The 23,851-nt window shown below is 32.5% G+C and overlaps 1 protein-coding gene across 4 annotated transcripts; it reads right to left on the reverse strand.

The window, feature by feature from the left end:
- Window positions 1-3,003: 3,003 nt before the first annotated feature.
- Window positions 3,004-21,775, reverse strand: LOC127871007 (heat shock 70 kDa protein 12A-like). Of its 4 annotated transcripts, none has more exons than XM_052413619.1 (10): window positions 21,638-21,775; window positions 20,409-20,502; window positions 18,226-18,312; window positions 17,232-17,270; window positions 16,749-16,916; window positions 15,752-15,880; window positions 15,177-15,407; window positions 14,431-14,593; window positions 13,857-14,077; window positions 3,004-9,287 (listed from the first exon to the last, which is right to left on the reverse strand). In XM_052413619.1, exons 2-10 carry the CDS (start codon window positions 20,472-20,474, stop codon window positions 8,448-8,450), a joined length of 1,944 nt encoding a protein of 647 aa, XP_052269579.1. In that variant the 5' UTR covers window positions 20,475-20,502; window positions 21,638-21,775; the 3' UTR covers window positions 3,004-8,447. The 4 variants fall into 4 exon arrangements, with proteins under 4 accessions (XP_052269579.1, XP_052269580.1, XP_052269581.1 ...); XM_052413620.1 differs by lacking the exon at window positions 21,638-21,775 and adding an exon at window positions 21,001-21,152; XM_052413622.1 differs by having other exon boundaries at window positions 9,126-9,287; window positions 13,991-14,077.
- Window positions 21,776-23,851: the final 2,076 nt, after the last annotated feature.

A 23,851-nucleotide genomic window follows, 5' to 3' on the forward strand; every position in this document is an offset into this window, starting at 1 on the left:
TATGCGTTTACTTGTTAATCATAAAGCTTACAGGCATATTGATTTGATGCCGCTTTCCATTTTACACCTTTTCTTTGTTAATTTCAAAGCATACTAGTCAGATATCAGTTATGTAGTTAAAATGTGTGATAAGACATAAACACAAAAACTGAGTAACGATTGCAATATATGGAATATATCCCTTTTATTTGGCTCATTCACAGTCTCAAGCTGAAATAGTTGGCAAAGTGCCATCAAGCGTTAATCGGTCTAAAAAGGTCTATGTAGATGAAAACTATGTTATATCGTTAATATATTATGACTGATCTGGATATTATCCGTTATTAGAGAAATTCTTTACATTAAAAAAAAGAAAAATACGATCCTGGGTGTAAGGCTTCTTTGGACGGACACAATTACAACAGAGCGACCACTTTACACTGTTCGTCGTGTATATAGATTTATGTCACACAATACACGTTTGCAGTTTTTCGGTTTGATAGTTTTTTTAAAATGTTTTCTTCGTTGTGTCCTCTAAATGTGGGATTCATTCCGCATTGTTTTTGTCCGTCAATCTGTACGCCTGGACTTGGTGCCTAATGCGTGTTTACTCAGTTTACACTACTCATCTTTTACCGCTGTGGATTACGCTCAAAAGTTCCTATATGAATGTATCTTAAACGATGTTTGGCAGCAACCAGTTTGAGAAAAAAAAATGGCCATTCCGCTTTTTTTGACGATAAAAAAATAACGATCAATAGATAATTGCATTTCCTGCGCGTGTGCGGGCGGTCATTATGCGTCGTCAATTCATTGGTTTGATAGAGGCTTTGTTTTAAAGAAGCCTTTTCACAGAACTTGGCATGTATTGAAGTTTGTCATTAAAAGCTTTATATTGATAAATTTAAACAATGGACCTAAAAATCTCCAATGGAAGAAAACAAGAAAACAATTAAAACAAGAAAAAAGTAACCCTCAACTGGGCTCGAACCACTGACCCCTGGAATCCTAGAGTAAAAAGTCTTCCGCTTAAACCACTCGGCCATCCGTACTTATGCTATGATGGCATGTATTTTTAACCTTATTTAAGCTGTCCTCGTAGTTTCACAAAATATAACGACAACAACAGATCTTTCCCAATTATTATTTCGTTTCGCGTTGCAACGTTTTATAATTTTCAGGTTTTCAAATCGTTAACAGATGCATACAATGGATATATAAGAGCATGGTGAATGTTCAGTATTACTATTTTCTCACAAATATCTTAACTAAAACGAAACTTTGCGAATCTGAAACAACTTTTTTTTTAATTTTGTCAATTTACCAAAAAAAAGGCCCCTTTAAAATTGTGTTTGCATATAGCTTAGAGTCAGACTTAGCTTTGCCGTGATAAAGAAAGTTTTGAATGAAACCATGTATGCACTGTGCGTCTGAATTGACCAAATACCTTTTATTCAAATAATTTCTTAGAAAATCACACGAAAGCCGAAAACGCTTAATGCGTAAGCGATATTGCATTTTTAATGAACGTTTGTTAACATAATCAAGTACGATTCTGAGCAGAAAAAAGGTAACAAAACCGAAGGGAAACACCTTTTGTATTTAATATGTCGTTATTCAAAACAACTTTCAATTTCTCTTTTAGTATGGGAATAATGACATTCTAGAAACATAAGCAGCAGATAACGTCTGGTATGCATACCATCGTCTTTCATTTAAAGCAAATAAACAATACAATTCAAACAATGTATGCAACATAAAACATTAAATCATTAAAGACGTAATGCAAATTTTGCTCCACCTAGAATTTGATAATTTTTGGTATTTAGGTAGAACCATCTGTTATGGATAGAAAAATAAAATAAAAATCATGGGTCACCGGTGTTGCGCTTTTTTTATTCGCACTTGAACAACAAGCATATTTTAGCACAAGAACAATTCATCAATAAGGTAATAACATACAAACTTTTGTAAATTAATGATAAAAGTGTTGGAAAAAACCTATATTTCTCACAAAATATGTAATACCGATTTTAATTGACTGCAAATATTTTTTTAAGACGAATCGATTGATTCATTTTTTAATCAATTTTTAAACAAAAACAAAAACACAATAATTTCAAATATGAACTAAATAAAATGCATCAAAGGCATTTTTATTTTTACATGCCCTCCTGCACCTAGATTTTTTCCAAATTAACCTTAATGTTTAATGAGTTATAACTTAATTTAAATATAAAAAGAAAACAATAGGTCACCGGGGTCGTTTGTTAACAATTTCAGTTTGACTGCATGTATTAAAATACAATTTAAAAACGCAGCGGAAACCATGTATTAATGGTGCAGGTCAAAACACATACTAGTACATGTATTGCTGTATGCCAATGAAAAAGTAGATTTAAATGTAAATGAAAACACGAGATATTTGTAACAAGATCAATAATAGTAGGTAAATACATCATCCAACTTAAAAAAGATGTATACAAAACATTTAAAGGGGCATATCGACAGTATTATTTTTAATTCTTGACATGACTTGACCAATGCTTTTATATATGCCAATTCAAAAGTAGATTTTAATTTAAGTGAAAACACAAATAATGCGTAGCAAGATCAAACAAATATAAGTTTATATTGAATCAAACAAAAACAAAACAAGATAATTTAATACATTTAAAGGGGCATACCACTATTTTTTGACATTCTTGACATGATTTTACCAATTTATTGTTGTATGCAAATGTAGATTTGAATATAATGAAACTGCAAATTATAAGGGATGTGTATCGAGATCAGTACATTAGGTTAATTAAGCATTCAAATAAAACAATACGTATACAATACACTTAAAAGGGGCATATCAACGGTATTAATTGTGATTCTTAATATGACTTCACCAATTCACGGCATATCATGTGTATGCATTAATGTATATAAACGCAGTACCATATTATTGGAATTGCTTGGAAAATATATATGAAAAACAATTTTATCTTCACAGTTCGTGTACGATAAAAAATCTAATCCAACACAAGTGTTTTATTTTTAGGAAAACGTTTACATACAACAAACAAGTTTGCATGTGAATAAACATACTACAGAAGGCAATTATGGCGTATATGTAAAGCAATGAATCACTACCTATGAACTCGTTATCCATAACGAGTTTTTTAAATTATAAAAATCTATGAGTTCTCGATACGCCACTGTAATGTAAAAATGATGGAAACTGTATTTTGGTTTTAAATCTACAATGACTCAGATATTTTAAAGTACAGAATACATTTTAAGAACGTACGCGGTTGTTTTTATTATTTTTTATTACATATAGCATATAAATGTTTGATCTGTCTTTTGCTGATATTAAAATAAAATAAAAATCGAGGGTGACGGGTGATTTTTTTTGTTTTATTGAGCTTTGAATTAAACGACTAAATCTATTTCAACGTGTGAGTTCATCACGCAAATATTCCTTAAAGAACAAAACTAAGCACACAAGTGAAAAAATGTTGAAAATAATGTAATTCTCAGTGTCCATTATGATTATGATTACAATTTTATTTAATACCATAAAACATCAAACGGATATCAACAAGGTTAATCGGAAAATAAAAAAAATAAATCTTTTTTTACTTTCAATTCTGAATACCTTACCGCATACAGATTTCATTCCAATTTACCCAAACGGCTCGTGGGTTATCAAACAGAAATAAGAAAACAGATTAACAAGCAAATTACTTGTATTCATATCCCCCGCAACATTTTGTTTGTGATAGACAGGCGGACAAACTGACGTACAGACGAACAAGGCAAATTCTATATCCTTCCGCCTTTAGACGGGGATATTTACTAAGTCACCGGGTTCTTTTGTTCACTATTACAATTCAAAATACAACTCGCAGTCAAACAATAAATGCTAAGTCCCAACATATCAGGACTGAAAATGCACTAAATAAATAAATACGTAATCCTGTTTGCTCAATATAATGCGGGTCATTGTTCTGTCAAATGTAAAGAAGAATAAATCTTATTGAGAATCCATTATATACATGTACTTGTATTTTAAAGGGTATTGTTTTCCCATGCCAGAATATGGGCCCCGTCAAGTTCCTCAATGCTACGCGTGATCCCATGTCTTGTCTTAAGTATTTCAGCGTGTCACAAAAATAAAAAAAGGGTTTCACTATTTAGGTAGAAAGATTTAGATTGCATTGCATTCGTGTAATATGACGTTATGTGTGTATTATAACTGGCTTTCACGTGCGGTACCGGCGTTCGTTCAAATACTTTGCTTAACGATTGACCAGCCTTTAAATGCCTTAGTGTACATCAATGTTGTTATCTAATCAATTGCTTATCAAAAATAAACACAATCTTAGTTTTGTTCGAATCATATTGGTCAGAGAGAAATAAATTAAGCGCAAAAATTAAATAATTTGCAAGTATTATATACACGTGCGGCATGCACCAACACCCGCACATGGTTCAGAAGTATCAGAGCGTCGAGGATGGATAATTTTAATTCATCAGATATTCTATGTAGTAAATTACCTCAAACAACATTACATAAAAGTTGATATCTTAAGCCGATGCTTGGGAAATTAAAGTTTTCCGATTTATTTTGAAGCATAACATGACACGCAAATAACGATTTTGATTATATTTTATATATAACACATTTACTTTGATGGCATGTTTTAAATATGTGATGATTCAATGACAAAAATTGCTTAACTTGAAGGAAAGCTATCCGTTTAAACAAGTCGTACTTGCGACACAAACATTTTCAGTTATAAGGAAGTATTGACTGTTTTCCGTAATGAGATTCTTGCTTGTTGTTACAAACATGCGATAAAAAAGGTTTTTGTAGTCGCAGGAATGATGGTCGATTATTACTGTGTTATTAAGGGGCTACAAATTGGTTATCAATTTTCTAAACTTCATAATACTTTATTTCTTGGTATCATTCCTTTATTGAATATGCATCCCGTTTGTATTCGAAAATCCGAAAAAGCATACACTTATTGCGAAACCGGTGTTACAGTCAAAACAAATTTGCGTAAAACTAAACTACCGCGTACGTCCTTAAGGCTATATGTCTGTGCATATGCTAATCAGATACTAAAATTCAGTCATTTTTTGCAAAAGGTGTGCTCGAAAAGTAGCATGTGTTTTCAGTGTTTCCATTCAGAGACAATATCTCACATATTAAAGCATCATTTGCACAAACGTTAGCTATAGCAAATAAAAGCATGGTATTAGCTGATGATATTAGCGTTTTATGTTTTATCACAGTTAATACAATCACAAACTGTACTATTTATCATTAATTTTACTCATTAAATGTACATGCGTTTATATTTGTTTTGTTATAATATACATCTCGTAAACCAATGCTCTGTTCGCATTACTTTTTATTTGGATGCGTTTGTATAGTATATTAAACCATAATAAACCATCATATGTATTGTTTTGTATACCATTGTGGAATAATATACCACATCCAAATTAAAACAAAACATAAAAATTAAAACAAAAATGCATATTGTTTTGCGTACACTTTTCTGTAATAATATTCTACTAATCAACAATAGAAACACAATGTGATTATCTTTGTAGAAAGATGAAAAATGAATTTAGAAAATTTGGGAAAGGACAAACATATTGTTTCAAATAAAACATGCATAAACATCTGCGTAGAGTATGGATTTAAAAAAGACACCGATTTTGAATGTGGGACAAATTATCAAGATTATAAAAAGTAAATCTGCTAATATTCAAACAAAATTTATATATGTGTTTTATTTATATTTAGAATAGTTACACACTTATAGGGGAAATAACACACGTATACAGGTAATCAAAAATGCATTCACTGAACAAAATTATTATTAAACAATATATACTATATTAATATACATTAAGTAAATCAAGGGTAAACAATCAACAATCACAAAGAAAAAAACAACAACATTAATTATAAATAAGCAAATTGCTATAGGCACGTGTGTACTTCATGTACTATTCGAAGTTTACACAAATACGTGTTTATTACACGTTTGCGGCGTTTTAAACTATTAGCATTGATAAAATAAATTATAGACTGAAATAACAGCATAACCAAATTGATTTTGTTTTCCGATTTCCGCAGCATTTTATTAATTAATTAAGAAGATTTTATTAATCCTTTGTTTCAAACATAAACATTAATGTTTCAACAGCATAATCAAAATAAAATAATTGTATGTTTTCAACTACTATTACCTTATATAAATTGGGACATTATTTACATTATTAACAAAGGTGCTTTTCATAGTCTGAGGTTAAAACGCTATACACAAATTCATAATGTAGTGTAAGTTTAGTTTGACCACGTACTATCACAAGCAAAATGTATTAGTAATATTCTTAAACCCCTTGGTTGAGATGAGTATGATGAATAAGATAATGAACATAAAATTAACATATTCTTATCAATTTGTATAAATCTTTCTTAGCTTAGAGATAGATCTAGTTTCTCTTTTTATTAATCTGGTTGCAGGATTTTGATACCGAAGTTTTTTAAAATTATGGTATATATGTTGCTTAAATTTAATATTAATTGAAAATTGTAAGGGAAATGCAGTCAGGTTTAAAGGAGCTCAAAACCACACAATTTGCTCACAGGTATTAATAAAACATAATGTATTTGTATAGAAATTAACCCCACATTATCACAATTCAACGCAAGCAGCAATAAAAGAGAAAATATTTCAATTATATTTGCATTTAACGACTCAACAGTTGAATCCAGACCAGAGCAATCTATTTATAGAGGTTTGAGACACACAGAAATGAAACTAAAACAAGTATCAACTACTTTAAAGTAATGTATTTACAACCGCGCTTTGTACCACATAAAATAAAGTGTAAAGTCACCCGCGTTTGCATATTGGTCAGATACACATAAAAGAGCTTTGATGTACCGCCTTTTCCTGCTTTTCGGTAGTTTTCGTTCTTTAGGTGACTTTTTATGTGTCTGTAATTTGACTGCATCCTTGTTGCTTTTGTGTACTTGTTGCTTAACTTTTCATAATTAACATTTAAAGAATTGTTTTGCTGTATGTTAATAATTCTCAACAATGGGAAAATAGCTGTGTTCATTACTGATTTTCCAAACAATTTACCTCTTAAATATTAAATCATTTTACCCTACACTAGGCCTTTAATTTTAAGGCATTGCATTTTAAAAATATAAAATAATTGTAATGATTGTTAAGACAATAAGTGTATTAGGTTTTTTTTCTTGTATGATTCCTACAAACGGATTATTAAAAATGGCAACAAAATACATCATCCATATTGTTTCATGATAGGATTTATATATGATTAGAAAAATAAAATCAATCACAAATATAAGTACAAATAACATAATATTTAAACCCATTTACCGTATGTTCAAGGGCTTTACAGAAATGTTTTCGTAAAATTTAAAAAATTCAAAAAAGAAGAAGAAATGTAAGTTATTTGTACTAAATTCTTGTCCTATTAATAATATCATCAACCAACAATTTGGTTCCCACGCACGGAACACTTTGAATTATTGAATGATGGAGAAACATAATACAATTGATTTTACATTACTACCATATATCACTTTATAATTGTTTTTCTTAATTTATTGTAAACATTAAGAAAACGAGGAGAACAAGAAGACAAAAAAGCCACACACGTTAGGGGGCTTTATCTACATCCCGGTCCTTTTCGGAACACTTAACTTACTCCGAAAATAAACATTATAAAATTTACTGTAATTTAAAATATGCTTAATCATGATTGACATATGGGAATAATGACCCTCCTTACACATTATCAGGATTCTTATAAGCATTCACAAGCTCTATGTGAGGCACGTAGAAATTTGCCTGATTAATAGGAAAAAAAGGTCACCGAGATATAATTGTTGTAGCAAAACATTTGCATTTCAACCCGGTTGAACGTCGGACTTTTGGTGCAGTTCATCTAAGATTATATCCGAGTGACAACCGATATGGCGATTTGTAAACGAATGATTGTTGTCTCTCTTAGACTCTTAGTTCATATTCCGAAAAAGTTACACAATAATACAATCATTTAAGTTGATACTACATTCGTTTTAAAAATGTGCGTGAATTTGGTAAGTATATTCATTTGCAAAAAAGGTAAACTGTTCCGTAAATATGGGTGAGGGTTTATCCAAGTCAATATCTTGATTAGGTCACCAGCGCATTTAAAGGACGTTGAGAACATACTCTCATAAAAACTCTCGACCATTCATTACTGAAATGACATGTTGCAAATGTAAACATTATCCGATTTAATTGTCCTAATTAAGGGTATACATCCGACTACAACTCATAAGTTACATTAAACAATTGTCAAGAAACACGTATAAAGAAGAACATACTGGTATTTGTATTGTTTGAACCGTGATACTGTCACAAACGCTTTCACATTTTTAAGTATTTGAAGTATGTTTTTCCTGTTGTTGTGTTTGTGGCTTTAACTTCAATCTCTGTTCCTCCAAATCGCATGGACACACTAACCGCTCGATTGACGTTTCTTTCGTCATCACGTGGTGGAAAATCCACATCGAACTGACCAATAAATATGCATCCCTCATCTGTGGTATGGCTGGGATCAGTTTTGTCTGACGAAAACATATAAATGGTTGCAACTGTTTGATTTGCGTCTGCTGGATAGTAATCCTTATCAACTATCCATTCTCCACATGTTACTGACTGACCGATCGTTACGTGCTTTCTAAATACTGTGTTTGCCCACACTTTTCCTCCGTCTCTAAATGTTAAATCTTTATTATGTCTTTTCTTATCATATTCCATTGTACAAGCTACCCCATAGGTTCGCGGCATTATACGTGATGTAACAATCGCCTCGTTGTGACCAAACAGTACGGCGCCCTTTAGAATAGAAAGTTCTGCGTCATCAGGTCGGATTACAGGGATGGAACGACTCGCAAGATTGTCCCTTATTGCATCTGTTACGTAATTTGAATTTGCAAATCCTCCAACTACAACAACAGCCGTAACTTGATGTATCAATTGCATTTGTTCCAGGATGTCTGTGATAAACTCACATATGTCTTTAATAACAATGTTAAAAAAGGCAAATACTTTTTGTATTGGAATATACAGCCGTGAATTCATAAAAGATAATCCACTTGCTTCAAGAACCTCTTTGAACTTTTCACCCTTGATTTGTTTGAACAGCAATACGAGCTCTTGTGAAATCTGCACTCGAAAATATTCTTGTTCGTTATGAGGCCCAACCTTTGAATTCAAAGCATTATTCATAATATTTACAACCTCAATAACTAAACATACATACTGTTTGCGATTTGTTTTATCTTGCTTATGCATACATTATATTTTTATTAATATAAGTTTCTAACAATAAACGTTTTTACTGTACATATAAATGAAAATACAATTTAACCTCATGGCATTGCAACTCAAATTAAACAATAATAAAAGGGAATTAAAACGCATTCAATTTAAATCCCATTTAATTACATAATGTTAGGAAGGAGACCAGAGCAACAGAGTCACAACTTTTTGAGGAACGATGAAATGAAAGTACGAACAAGTGTCAACTATATCCCTTCTATTTATAAAAAGATTTAAGAATATAGCATTATATAGTTAATATTTCAGATCATCATCGTACAAATACAGGAAGAAGCAGTAATAATGGGTGTAAAAGGTCCATATTACATGGCTTGGTTGTTATGTGACTGCTTAAAAATAATTAAAACATGAATTAACATATCGCCAAATTTAAATTACCGAAAATTGTAAAATGCATGCTTAAACGGCGGAAGTTCTAAAAAACAAGCACGAGCCGTTTTCATCACTGGAATGTCCTTTGTAGGGAATATTTGTATCTAAATAGTATGGAATGCTTTTGTATAGAACCATTTGCGACACAATTTAGGATTTCAGTAAGAACTTCTGCCACCGCATTAATCGATATAGAAATAGATATTGGTATAATACAAAAAGTTAGCGCTTGTGCCAATGAAAAAAAAACAGAAAAAAATAACCAACTCACCTTATCTTAACAATTAACATATACCGATTGAAATGACATTATAAGATCCTTTATCTAGCCATAGTGAATTCACAGACATAAATTGCCCTATTAAAGGCCCTTTAAAGGTGATGATCCCTAGTTTTAAATATTTTTGCATATTTTATTTAGAAAGGTTATCTAAAAATAATATATATATGCTACTGGACATTACCATAACAAATAAGCAATACAACTTGGTTGGAGCTAAGAATACAGTATCCTCCAAGTCAATTGTGTTTACAAACAATCAGTTTATTTACATCGCTGTTTACTCAATCATGCCGAGCGATTTCGATCCGGTTTTCCGATAACAAAATATGATTGGTCGGCACAAGACCTTGTGTATCACGTTGTGTGTGCAAAGTCGCAAAATTATAATCAAGGCAAAAGTGAAATCAAGAAAATGAAACATATATTAAAACAAGTATGCATGATGCAATTCCATGTAAAACAAAATACTGTACAACAAAAAATATCTTACCGAACTCATGCTCTCTTTTTTTGTTTACGCGGATATTGTGTTAATTGTACTACGTCAATTTATGCGTACTTTACGAAAGAAGCTGAGGAACATCGGAGATAGCGATACTGTACGGAAATTGCAAAGTTGTAAACATTTCTTCAAATTATGAAATGGGTATATCTTCCATAATTCTTGACAACGTTGCAGGTAAGCTGTGTTATTATTATTTTTAATGCAAGAGTAACTGAAATCCGGTAAAAATTAGACCAGTTAATTTGCATAATAATTGGGTTTGTCACCGTTTACGAGCCTTTAAAATTGAAAACAACACATTTTCTTCAAAAAGTATACATTGGTATAAAAAGCTATGTCAAAGTAATTATATCGCCAACTTAATTGTATTCATATTTTTATTGTTCAATATTATGGTTGACTAAAAAACCTTCATTTCTTGTGTTTAGTTCTAAAATATAATCGGACCCCATTTATCGCGGCATTCATTGTATCGCGCTATTTAATAACTCTAAATATTTCGATACCACTGCTACTTACCGGTTGTTTACGTTAGCAACTTGCAGAGTTTGGCTAAAAAAGTGTTTACTTCTTAAAATAATTTTGACAGTTTGCGGTCGTCTGTTAAATTTGACAAGCACGCCATTTCCGCTGTTGAAAATAAAGTCTACGGAAGCCCAAAGTAATAAAATATTTTAATATTGAATGACAATTTTAGCAATCATTTTAAAATGCAAAGTTCAGGTTTTGTTTTTGATTGCATGGCAATGTAAGAGAATTTGAACTAATAATTTTGTTCTATATTTCAGGACCATCAACTAAAAAAACATCGTCTGCTGCATGACAGAGAAAACCTTCAGAGGGCGTTTGCGGCCACTTTGTGTGGTGTTTCTACGTACATAGCCGCAAGGATGTATTCTGTTCCGGAAACAACCCTTCGGGACAGAATAACATGTCGCGTTGATGCTGATGCAAAAATTGGACACCAGACCATTTTCACAATGGATGAAGAAAAACGTTGTACGACCATATTACCTATATGACAAAAATTGGATTTTGGTACACAGATACATTTGTGAAATAAATGGGGATAGATTTTGCGCGGAGTCTTTGGGAAAAGCAATGAAACCTGACAAAAAAGCTATAGTGATAACTGGTTTTATGGATTGTTCAAACGATTGCCTGAGCTGAAGTCATCAAAACCTCAAAAGCTAGATCTTTCACGAGCAAAGACGTCAAGAGAAACACTCAATAAATATTATGATGAACTTTTCCATGTTCTATCAGAGAACAAAATAATATATAACCCTCAAAATATATTAAATATCGACGAATCTGGAGTCACCAGTGAACATATCCCACCAAAAAGCAAATGCAAAAAGGACACTGTTCCAAAGAATATCACCTGCACACGGTCATCAAGAGTAATCATCATATAAGCTGGTTGTGCTGCTGATCAAAGTGTTCCACATTATTATGTCTTCCCAGGACAACGTTGAAACGACAAATTTAAAGGAATATGTCCAGGGTCAGCAGGGGAGATGTTTAAGTCTGGAGGGTCCGATACATTAGTGTTCCTGAACTGTCTGACGAACCAGTTAATTTTCTATATTTCTACAGACAGCGAATATCCCACACTCATACTGTACGATGGTCACCGCTCACACTGGGCAAACGCGAATAATGTCATCCTTTTTGTTTTGCAACCTAACTCGAGTTATTTAACCCAGCCCCTGGATGAAGGCATTTTAGGGTCTTTCAAAAACATCTAGTATTATCAGGAGTGTCAGCGCTTCATGAAGATAAATCCTGGCTTGACATTACAAAATACAATATTACCGATCTAACATCAAAGCCCTATCTGAGAGCCCTTTCTGCAGATTATTTAACATCAGCATTCACGAAGACTGGAATATCACAATACAACAAATCAGCAATAAATGACTACAATCGTTGATGGATCAGATATTACCACCGAACCAACAACAAAATGTGAAGGAAAACCTAACTTGATGCAGAATGCTGTTGATTCAAAACAAGATTCTGAGTCTCCAGCTGTTGATTTTTTTACCAAAATCACTCGTGATCCTTTAGATAAAAAAGGACACATCATAGTGTTATAAGCCGAGTACATCTGGACTCAGTAAACAACATGTGCCCATTTTTAGTCATGAGGATGCGAACAGCAATGGTGACATTGAGACTGACTCTGAAACATGTTGCGTGCCAGCAGATATTGACAAGTTTCCATACAATACATTGGTGACATGCGGAAAGTGTGAAGTATGTCCACATTGGACTCATTTGTAATTATGCTGAAATGTTAGAGGTACATGTATACGATGGACACTGAATTTCTGTGTCCATATTGTGAATAAACATTTTCACTGTCTTACGATTGAAACCACAGATTAATTCTCTGTGTAAATGTTAACACTGATTAATATTCTTATTTCTTGTATACAAATTTGTGTGAAATATTTAAAGTGATAACAAACTATTTTATGTACCCGTTTAAAAGTTGTTCGGCAATTGTTGCCTTTCATACTTGAATTTGAATTGTGTTTCCTTTTGTAAAATTAGCGCGAAATAATGTAGTGACCTAGATTGTACGGACATTTTGACAGGTATTACCTGTTTGCTTTTATGTCAATAATTCTCACTCCAAAGTGAAATAAATGTGATTGATTTTGTAAAATTATGTTTTTTTAGGGTTTGAATCTAAATTTGAGGTTATAAATCAGCGTTTTTGATAAGTTGTCATTGATTTTAGCCGCGATACAGTGAGGTCCCATGATAAACGCATGGTTGCGCAGAAAAGCTGGCCTTATGTGATCTGCTTATATAAACAAATACGTGTGACAGCAAAAAATGCTTTGATCATTTGAAGATCAAAGTCGCTTCATGAGAAGTTAATGATGCATTTATTTGTAACAATATATCATATAGTCAGTCACTTATTGAGGATGGACATGTGTTTAGACGCAAAGGCTTAAAGCACGATCTTCAAAAAATAAATTACTACGCATAGGCCCTTTTACATTTAAAAATAAGGCTACTCTCTATGTTTAGTCACCAATATGACCATGGGTTCTACAAACACAGACCGCGTTTTGTTTTTCGAAAAGCGGAAAGCATATATAATGTGATAACAATTGTTATTTTATTTTACGATATAAACTCATGTGTTGGTTGTTCGCGGTGTGAAACAACTTGATCATCGGCGTACAGACTGTTAAGAAGCTCGACAAAAATATTCAAGGTGTATGCCATTCTAGGCATATATGCTCACCTGACGTTTTTGAGTTTCAACGTCCATTTGCATGTCGATGAAATCCATTTTGTTCTTGACTTGAAAAACATCGAATATCTCATGGCCAAATACTCCCAAAAGCATATTGAAGACCTCGTCATTCACCCTCATACCTCCCCACGCTCCACCTCCAGACTTGTGGACATGTTTAAGGCTGGAGTCAGCATTTACTTCCACTGTTGTTATGTCAACTGTTCCACCTGAAATCATACACGACATCGTTTGGATAAAATGTAAAACATGTTATGAAACTTAATCTGGTAACTTGTAAAACAAGCAAGTATAGTACACCATTTAACAAACGAGCAAGGTTTAGGTAAGCGTTTCAATGTTCAGTTTATAAAACAACATGGTATAGAACTATTAATACACAACTATGTTTGAATGTATGGGTAAGTTTATTTTTATAAATGTAGGCACTGGAAAATAATAAGAAGAAATCGTCAACGAACCTATTTCACGGTAAGCATACACAAATAAAATATTGTATACATAACTAAAATATAATTAATATGCACTCCATTTACATTGTTTAAACATAAAATATTATTACCTCCCATGTCAACTACCATTACGGTCGATCCAGGTTCGAAGGCGTATTTTTTGTCTAAATTCTTTGCAGTGACAAGGAACTGGCCGTGTGGAAGTTTTTGACAGTAGATTGCTGCGCATTCCGGTTCTAGAGCTATTGTAAGATTACTGTCTCTTATGTTAGCCTTTAATAAAATGGTCAGAGCTAAGGTATTATTGGCCCAGTATAATGTGTGTAACAGGAGCAAACAATATAAAAATGTATATTCTTAACTCAGATTGTTAATGCAATGATAGTATTGCAAGCGATGATCACAGAGTATCCGTTATGTATAACATACCCTTCTTTTGTTATAAGACCATGAGCCCTTCTCAAGTATAATTTTCTGTTTTATTTTTGTATATAACAGCCATATCAAAGCTTTTGTTTGCTTATTGGCTGCACCATGGCGGTTGGTTAAAGTTAAGAGATGTAAGAAAATTGACATTTTCCAAGTATTGTTTGCTTTATTAAATGAATGATATTTTTATAACGCGACACTATGTTACCCTTAATACACGTGTTTGTCGTGCATTAAGGCATTGGCGGTTCCCTTTTAATTGATCGATTCATTTGGAGAAAATCCAACTTAAAACATGTATAACTAACTCTATAACCGACACAAACTTGTATGCCAGCCTGCAAAATACGTAGTAAACATATTGCGTTTAGAGAAAATTTTTCAATAAATCCCAGACAGACCCTATTATCCTGCTAACTATGATTACCTGTCTTGCTGCTTCTCTCATGATGCTCTTTGCTGAGTCAGTCCAAATAGCCGGAATTGTGACAACCCATTTCGTTTCCGATTCACGGTAATCACGGTAATCAGCGTTATTTACTTTAAAATGACTCAGCGCATGTTCTTTGAAATATGTAATCACACATCCAAATACAAATGACGCAGGAAGATGTCGTCCTTTGTAATCTTCGATTGTTTGGTTGAAATCTACACATTCCTATAACACAGCTTTTGTTGACATTATATATTATAACGAGCTAATGTAAGTATACAATTGCTCCGAGAAATTTCATCTTTTAACTCCAAGCACACATACATGAAATTTATTAAGTCTTAATAAGTCTTTAATGAAAATTCAATACTGCTCCAGCAGCTGGAGTTTCACTTCTTTATATTATATCGTGTAATAAAGCATAAAATTAAGAAACAATTAATATATGTGTAAATAGGAAATATATATCCGATAGTTTATTTTGAATACTTAAAAAGTAGTAATTCTATGTGGGAAACGGTGATATTGAATATTATAAAACGGTGTGGTCTGTACATTAAATTTGTTACCTTTTTTCTGTGCAAAGTCATCTTGAAGCCTTGGAAAAAATACCAGTCCTCGTGGTCTTTATGGTTTTGCTCAAGTGTACACAACTTTTCTATGGCTACGTAGCCAAAGGCGGCAATCGTCTTATCTGGCTACATAAAAGCAAGTTTAAGAGAATTGTTAGAATCATACGTGCGAATATATACTGTATACTGTAATAAATTGTCACACCATAGATGCAATGAAATATCCTGATTTAAGAAGGGGCACACTAATATCAATAATACTTAAAGGTAATTTTGTTAGAACCCATTTCATTACAAGTATGCTACTATGTTTGTTCGTTGTAGGGAGATCAGTTATCACTATGGGTTATATATCTTTAAGAAATATGCTAATGTTTTATATACGCAAATAGCGTATATTTTGCTTTATTTCCGCCATTTATTTAATGTATATTTCGTACTCTGAATTTTAGAAATGATTGTATGTTACATTATCCAGATAAATGTTGAGTTCTATCAACGAACTAGTATCTACTTTTGACTATTGCATTATGTGACGAGACGTTCGGAAGCGGCAAAGTAAGTATATATAGTATACATGTTTATTAAGTTTAATTTAAACCTATTTATTTTAGCTCGATTTCATATGAGGCCTGAGGCTTATTTGAAACGCTCTCGAGTCCGTTTCCTGGAACTGTTACCAGTAGTTGGTATCTATAGGGAAATCTCAAACACGCTCCCACCGTGAGGATCGAACCGGTCACATCTTGATCGTAAGGCGGACACCATATCCACTACACCACTTCGACAGGTTTATTCTGACCTCATCAAACAAATATTTACAGAAAATCGTCATACACTCAAAACGTAACGAAACGGAAAAATGTCATTTGATATAATTTTCCATAAAAAAACAGCTGCGCTCGAACACATGACCGGGGTGTATTTTGTGCTTTTTTTATCAACCTCTTTGTGCTCGTAACCCATTGTGGTCATATGTTTGGTATTATTTTACCTTTAACAGAAGAGCTGTCAGTGTTTTCTGTGAAACACGTGATCCATGTTGCCAGTGGGGATTTGTTTGTACTGCCAGAGGCGTTTCTTCATATGCCCATCTCCAAAGCCAGGCATACCCGCTTGCAAACGATCCTATATCTATTGCAACCACTAGACAAGGCGTGGTCTTAAACAAAGTAAAAAAAATATAAAACGCACAAATACAATATTCGTAAATGTATTCAGACAAATAGCTGATTGTACTCTGAGTTTGTGCTATATTACTTTACACGTGTGTTTATGTTATATTTATATGACATCGTGTGTTTTAGTTATTGTCTCATGGTGCTGTCTTCATATGTTTGTTTACCTAACGCAAAATGTTGACCAAAACGACACACAAAAGTATCCTGAACAAACTAAAGAATTTCATATCACACACAGCTTTAATCACAATATGCATTTATATAAATAAACTGTTTGATAAATATATGCTGCTAACCTTATCCACTGCCTTCGCCATTACAGGTACCGGTGTAACCTTCGAAAAAAATATAGATATATCACTTACGTTTGCCGAAACGTGTTGCGTCGGATTCGAAGATGTAGGCTTTAAAAATAATATTACAGCGATGAACGTTCGTCTTAACTATAATGGTACAACAATTGTCGAATATTTGATTAGTTACCAAGTATATGACCCCATTAAAACCAACCTGGAAATCTGCCAAATCATTCTGACTTACTTTCAACAAGGTTTGAGTATAAATGTTTTTCCAATAGTGGCTGCAATATTTTTTATAGCGCATGACCCGGTGACGTTTTTACATGGTACGATACATGTCATTCAGTCAAAAAATAATTAGACCATGTTTCATCAATATCAAACAATATATGTTGTTTGTAGGGTGTATATTAGATGTTAAATAAGATAGTGTTACCTACTTTTTGAGTCCGCTTGACCAAGAATCATACTATGAGAAGGTATTGCTAACATTAACATTCTTACAAAGTTTAAAAAAATGATACTTAATGTGAATGCAAGAGTGGTAACAAGTTTTTTTCTAAGCCTATACCTGGCAACCTCGGTTTTACCCCATTTAACTCAACACTGTGGATTTTTAACAGATATTGTCATTAATAAATGTCTTGTGACAATATGTTATTTAGTTTAGCAAAACTGTGTCCTGTATAATGATAATGAGCTAAATATTGACGCTGCTCGACGCTAAACGCACGACGACGAAAGATCGACTCCGACTGACAACAGTAGCCTCTGTGTTCATGTGATCAAAAATACTTAACTTCCTTTGCCAAGCAATATGACAAGACTAATTAATACATCAAAAGACGTGAAAATGTTATTTAAACTTTCATGTGTTTTGCACAATGGTATTTGTTCATGTTGACATGTTGGTGCGTGTTAAAATAATTTATAAATACATTCCATATTTTAGACATGAAACACAAAATTTGACCCATTGGCTGGATCTTACTTTCAAAGTTGATGTGCTTGGTAACATTTGTTCAGCGATCGCCGTTACGTCTGACGTTGTGTTTTGCGTTTCTTTTGGCGTTGGACGCTGAAAAGAAATATTTTACTTTTCTTTATATTGTTAAACACGAATATACAATGTAGTATAAAGTCGTTTTAATCGGCCTGTTTAATAATCTACAACATTTCTCTTAGAAATTAGTGGAATGTATAATCTAAAATGATCAATACATTGTTTGTGTGCCGAGCGTGTTTGGTTGCATTGTAAAATAATGCAACATGATACATCACAATAGTAATACACTTCTTTGAAACCATGTAGCGCATTCACTAAATATTATTTAGAATTTATATTTGTACTATAGTTATTAAGTAGCAAGATTGTCTGAAAATGATAAAGAACGTTTGACTTTTAACATTAAATTTCTGCATTAACGTTTAGCCAAAGCTTAAACATTGAAACATGTACATAATTTTGGAATACATGACAGCAGTCTTGTTTGTAATGTTTGTAATATACATAATAATTTATTAACGATATTCAAATAAATGTGTTTACATGGTACTTTGTGTCACTAAGAAGCGTTCAACGGAAAAGCTAAATTGTTACATATTATGTTTTTTACCCTAATTAGTTTCGAACACATGAGAAACACTTAAATGGAAAAAGGTGCAATTGGAGATTCTGCTACTTTTAATCAACATTATGTTGAACATGTTATGAATAGTTTAGTTGGAAAAGGTACCATATGACTTACTGTGCCTTATACTCTCACGATTAAAACATGTTTATTGAACCACATTATTTTGTAATAACGTTGATAATGTTGTTCCTCTTATACTTATAAAAACGTTGGGACTTCTAGACTAGATAGACATACAGGACAACTGCCAAGCCTTTTCGCGGTTCTTTTTTTAACACGCCCGAATCATTATCAACTTGACTGAGATCTCAAAATACGTTTTATCAAGCTGTATGATGTTTGGGCTAACTGTTTAATTTTCTGAGTCTTCGCATGCTTTTAAGTGGCCCTGTTTCGATATCCGCTGAGATATCTTCCCAACAACAGCTTCATTATAATTTGGAAATAAATATTGCGTTAGTACCGTTTATCGTTGTATTTAAGTATGTCTGTTTATCGTATAGGTCGAATTGTTAAGCATTTACATTTACTCATGGGTAATAAATACATATGGGGAATACATATTTAGGTTTAAATAATATCCCTCAAGCGAATCCTTAAAAAAAGAAATAATCGAAAGACGTCATTGCCAAGTGGGTAGACTAGTATAGAGCACACTGGTCGCATAGCATAAGGCCAATCATTGCAAGACGTGGCTCATATGTGCATACTTCATACTCGCTATGAGTTACAGTTATACTACAAAGTTATAATAATTAGTTATAGTTACTGGCTATAATAATGAGTTATTATAAGTTAAGACCGTGAACTTTCGTTTAATCTCTATTTCTCTTTTTAATTATTGCACTGTTTTTAGATAACGCGCGTGATAGATTTTAGTTTATAAATTATAGCCATATCTATTGCTATAGTTAATAGATTTAAAATCATTCAAGTAATATCTTAATAATTTCGTACTTGCTTCAAAGAAAACAAAACTAGCAACTATTACTTTTGTGTTTAATGAGTGTTCAGTATGCAATGATATTTAACTGACTTGAAACAAATAACGACAATAATAACTGTGAATATAATGTATATGTATATACTTTCCTAATCGCATATTCAATAGCCATGTAAGAGTGTCTTGATAATTAAATAAGGCTACGGGACATTGGAATATCATATTTCTGGGCAGAGTCAAAAAAATTTAACTACGGCAAAATAACGCACACTCAAATACATAGAAAACTATCAAGTTTAACATATCGCACATATTTTTTTCCACATAACAAAAATGGCTCAATATCAAACAATCTATGAAGACTGAAATATGAAAACATAATTGATATTTTCGAGGGTATGTTTTACTACAACCAACTGGTAAAATAACTTTTATATTTGGCTGTTCTACAATAGTTGAATGTTTATCCTAATCGACGGAAGATACACGTTTAAATGAAGAGTTAATGTAATGTTTAACAATTAATAAATAAAACAATTAAACTTGCTAAACCTATTAAAAAGCTTCAATTTCAAAGCAACATTAAACGCTTTATACCGTGCGAGGTGTCTCTGCAACGGATCGTTCTAATGATGATGCTCTTCTTGACTCCTTTTGACCCATTCCTGATATGTCGCACCCCTACATATGCCTGAACCAAACCGATATTGTTTTATTTGCAAGAGAAGTAAAATGGAATAGTTCGAAAGACTTATTTAAACGACAGCACATGTTTGCTCATTGTTGCTATACATGTGTGTAATGTATTCACATTATTGTGGTCTTGTCGCTTAAAACATTGCATTGCAAAGTTGTATATATACTTCAAAGGTCAGGAATGTTTTTGTTTGTTTCATGCATACCAACCTCCAAAACCCCATATTAGTAAGAACAAAACAGAACACACGATCAGAATTACATCTTCACATTTCAAGGCTTAAATGCTCACGTCAAAACCGTGCTAAAACAATTTCTCAAACATTATGAATTCTTCCGCAAACTGCTAGATATCAAGCAATTTTAAGATTGTGTTATTCTGAATAATTTTAATAACATAATTATTTGTACAGTCATGTTAATATTCAGCACGTGACAGATAATCGACATTGAATCGCATACATACGAATATAATATAGTATTCGTTTCTTACTTTGCTTACATGTACACGTGACTCTGGGTCAATAGCATTACCCCCGGATAATGTTCGCATAGCAGTGGTGTATATAACATTTAAATTCGAGGCACGTCTGTTGTTAATCAATTTTCAGTAGGAGTCCTTAGCATAACATCTTACTTATTTTAATAATAGTATTTACTTTCTTCATATGACTATCAGTTACGATAATACAAAACACAACCCTTGACATTTGAATGTGCTATATTTATTTAGTTTAAATCTATTTATTTTATCTAGCATAGAAAGCCTAAGGCTTATTTAAAACGCTATCGAGTCCGTTTCCTGGGAGTAGAACCAGTACTTGGTATATATGGGGGGATTCTAAAGAACGCTCCCACATTGGGGATCGAATCCGTGACCTCTCTTTCGCTAGGCGGACACAATATCCACTACATCACTGCATTTATTTATTTATTTATTTATCTGTTGAGTCAGAGCATCTATATGCAGGAGTCTCCTTCGTATGTAACTAAACTAAATAGTTTTTAAAAAAGTGTTGCTATAAAACAATGACTAAACGGTTTCCACTCCATAACCATAGCTAAACTATCAATGGTTTATCTGTTGCAGTGAATAAACAAACACTGGTATATACAACATAATGATTTACCTTAACATCCAAACGAGAACAGCATAAGGCCTATAAATTGTAATTAGTCAAATTAAAATGACACCGCATATGTACAGATAAACTATTATAAATGCAAGCAGCACGATAAAAATAATGTGAGTCGAATGAGCACACGAGATAACGAGTAACGAGGCCATTTGTTTACTTTAATATTATACTAATCATGTGCTGTGTGATAAATATGATATGCATCCATTATCTAAACTTGACAAGTTGGCCTTGTACGCCTGTACAAGTAGTTAATTGTTAATGTACTTTACCGTTGATACTTTTGTTGAAAAGACCTTGTATGTATGCCTCACTATTGTTTACGTAATATTGTTTGTATGTAGAACAACGTCTCATACGCATTTGTGCATATACTTTATATCAGTTGAAGAAACTATTTTCATTGTTAAACAGATACACATTATCTCATCTACTTCAAAAATTGTCTCACCTCCTATATAAAATGTTATTCAATACTGATTGCAAACTTTCGACATCAAAATTGTATGATTACAAAAACTAGACTGATGCTAAAAGGATTGCATTTATTTGCAGGCTAGACGTAAGTATTGCTGTATGAAGCACACATTTTAAAAATAATTAAAAAAAATAATACTCATTATGTGCATTGAGTAAATCTAACTCGCGTAAGTTCTGTGAGAATATTTAAAAATATAACCTAAATATAAATGATAAAAATAAAATTAATCTTGATGAATGTGTGAATCATTTTTAAAATATGTCAGCAATACACAACGACAGTTTCGTGATGATGATGGTCAGAACTCAGCCGACGGGGTATATATTGATGGTCTTAATTGCTATTTGTCGATTGAAAGAGAATCAACATTGGTTTCTTATATAACAAGAGATAAAAGCAGTAATCTTTTTGTCTTTCAGTATATATGAGCCTGGTAAAACACGCTAGTGTTAATGTTCCATTTTGTTCTGTCGAATCGTTGGTAATGGTTAAATATTCCACCCCCTCTAACCATATATTCCCCTTCAGATGTGCGACATTCTTGTTCCAAGCAGACTTCTTTTATTTCGAATAGGTATACATTTTAGCTTGAGTTTTAATATGTACTTCTTAATCAATGCCTTATAAGCGTTTTATGATAAATATTATTTATGAGGACATTTTGTTATTTTAAACAATTTAAACTATTGAGTAAACATGTCACATAGTTAAAAACTTGTCAAAATAATGTTGATTGTTTATTCTTACCCGACCGACCCTAATTTTTGTGGCGACCGTAAACTTATTGTGTTAAGAGATTTTGGATAATCCCGCGTTTAAAAAAAAAAGATTAACCAAAAAGCTTTGCCTAGCAAAGTACCCTATTTAATGATATTTTAATGCAAGCTGTATGGCCCTATTATTCTGTAAACTTCATCAAATATACGAATGTGTAGCTCTATAGCAGTGAAATAACACTGATATTCAAAATTACGTATACATAAAGCGTTTCAATTTTTAAATGTTCACTTTTTGAAGTTGAGCAATACGGTTTTACGCATAACATACGGTACATTTTCGCCTATAACAAAGTCATCAAAATATTTAAATGTATCTGCTGTTTCATACTTTTGATATGCACATTGATTTATATTGTAAACTATAATTAACCATGCAATATGTCCTTCTTATCTGATTATCATAAACATAACTAATTTTAGTTTGCCCCTGTGTTCATATGCCCAAAATATTGCTCAAATAGCTGGACAAAATATTTGTTTTCATCCATGTTAGTCGCAAGATATTAAATTAAAAGGAAGTGACTAAATTACAAAATAACGTTTGACCTGATTTGTTACATCTTCAGCACGTTATCACTCGCACGTTACAATAGCGGTTTTGTTTACGTGAATGTTTAGTATAACACGTATGTGACCTTGCATGTTGATTGTGAACACATACGTTTAATTAAATATCTGTAGTTGTTAAACAGATTGTGTGTGTTTCCTGCAAACTTTAAGCTGACTTTGAAATTGGAGGTCGGAGTTATGGAACTTGGTCGGTGACCTCACACAATTATCCCGAACACAAGTGTAAAGTTTCAATTGAATAAATGTATTATAAACAGTGATATGGAGTTGCTGCCAGTTTACATTAACCCCATTTCTAAGGTAAAAAAGGGGCACCATTCTGCTATATTGCATTTAAGAGTTAATGAACTTGGTCAGTTATTTCGAATAATGACC

Source organism: Dreissena polymorpha, chromosome 3, assembly GCF_020536995.1.
Source record: "Dreissena polymorpha isolate Duluth1 chromosome 3, UMN_Dpol_1.0, whole genome shotgun sequence".
NCBI classification, from domain to species: domain Eukaryota; kingdom Metazoa; phylum Mollusca; class Bivalvia; order Myida; family Dreissenidae; genus Dreissena; species Dreissena polymorpha.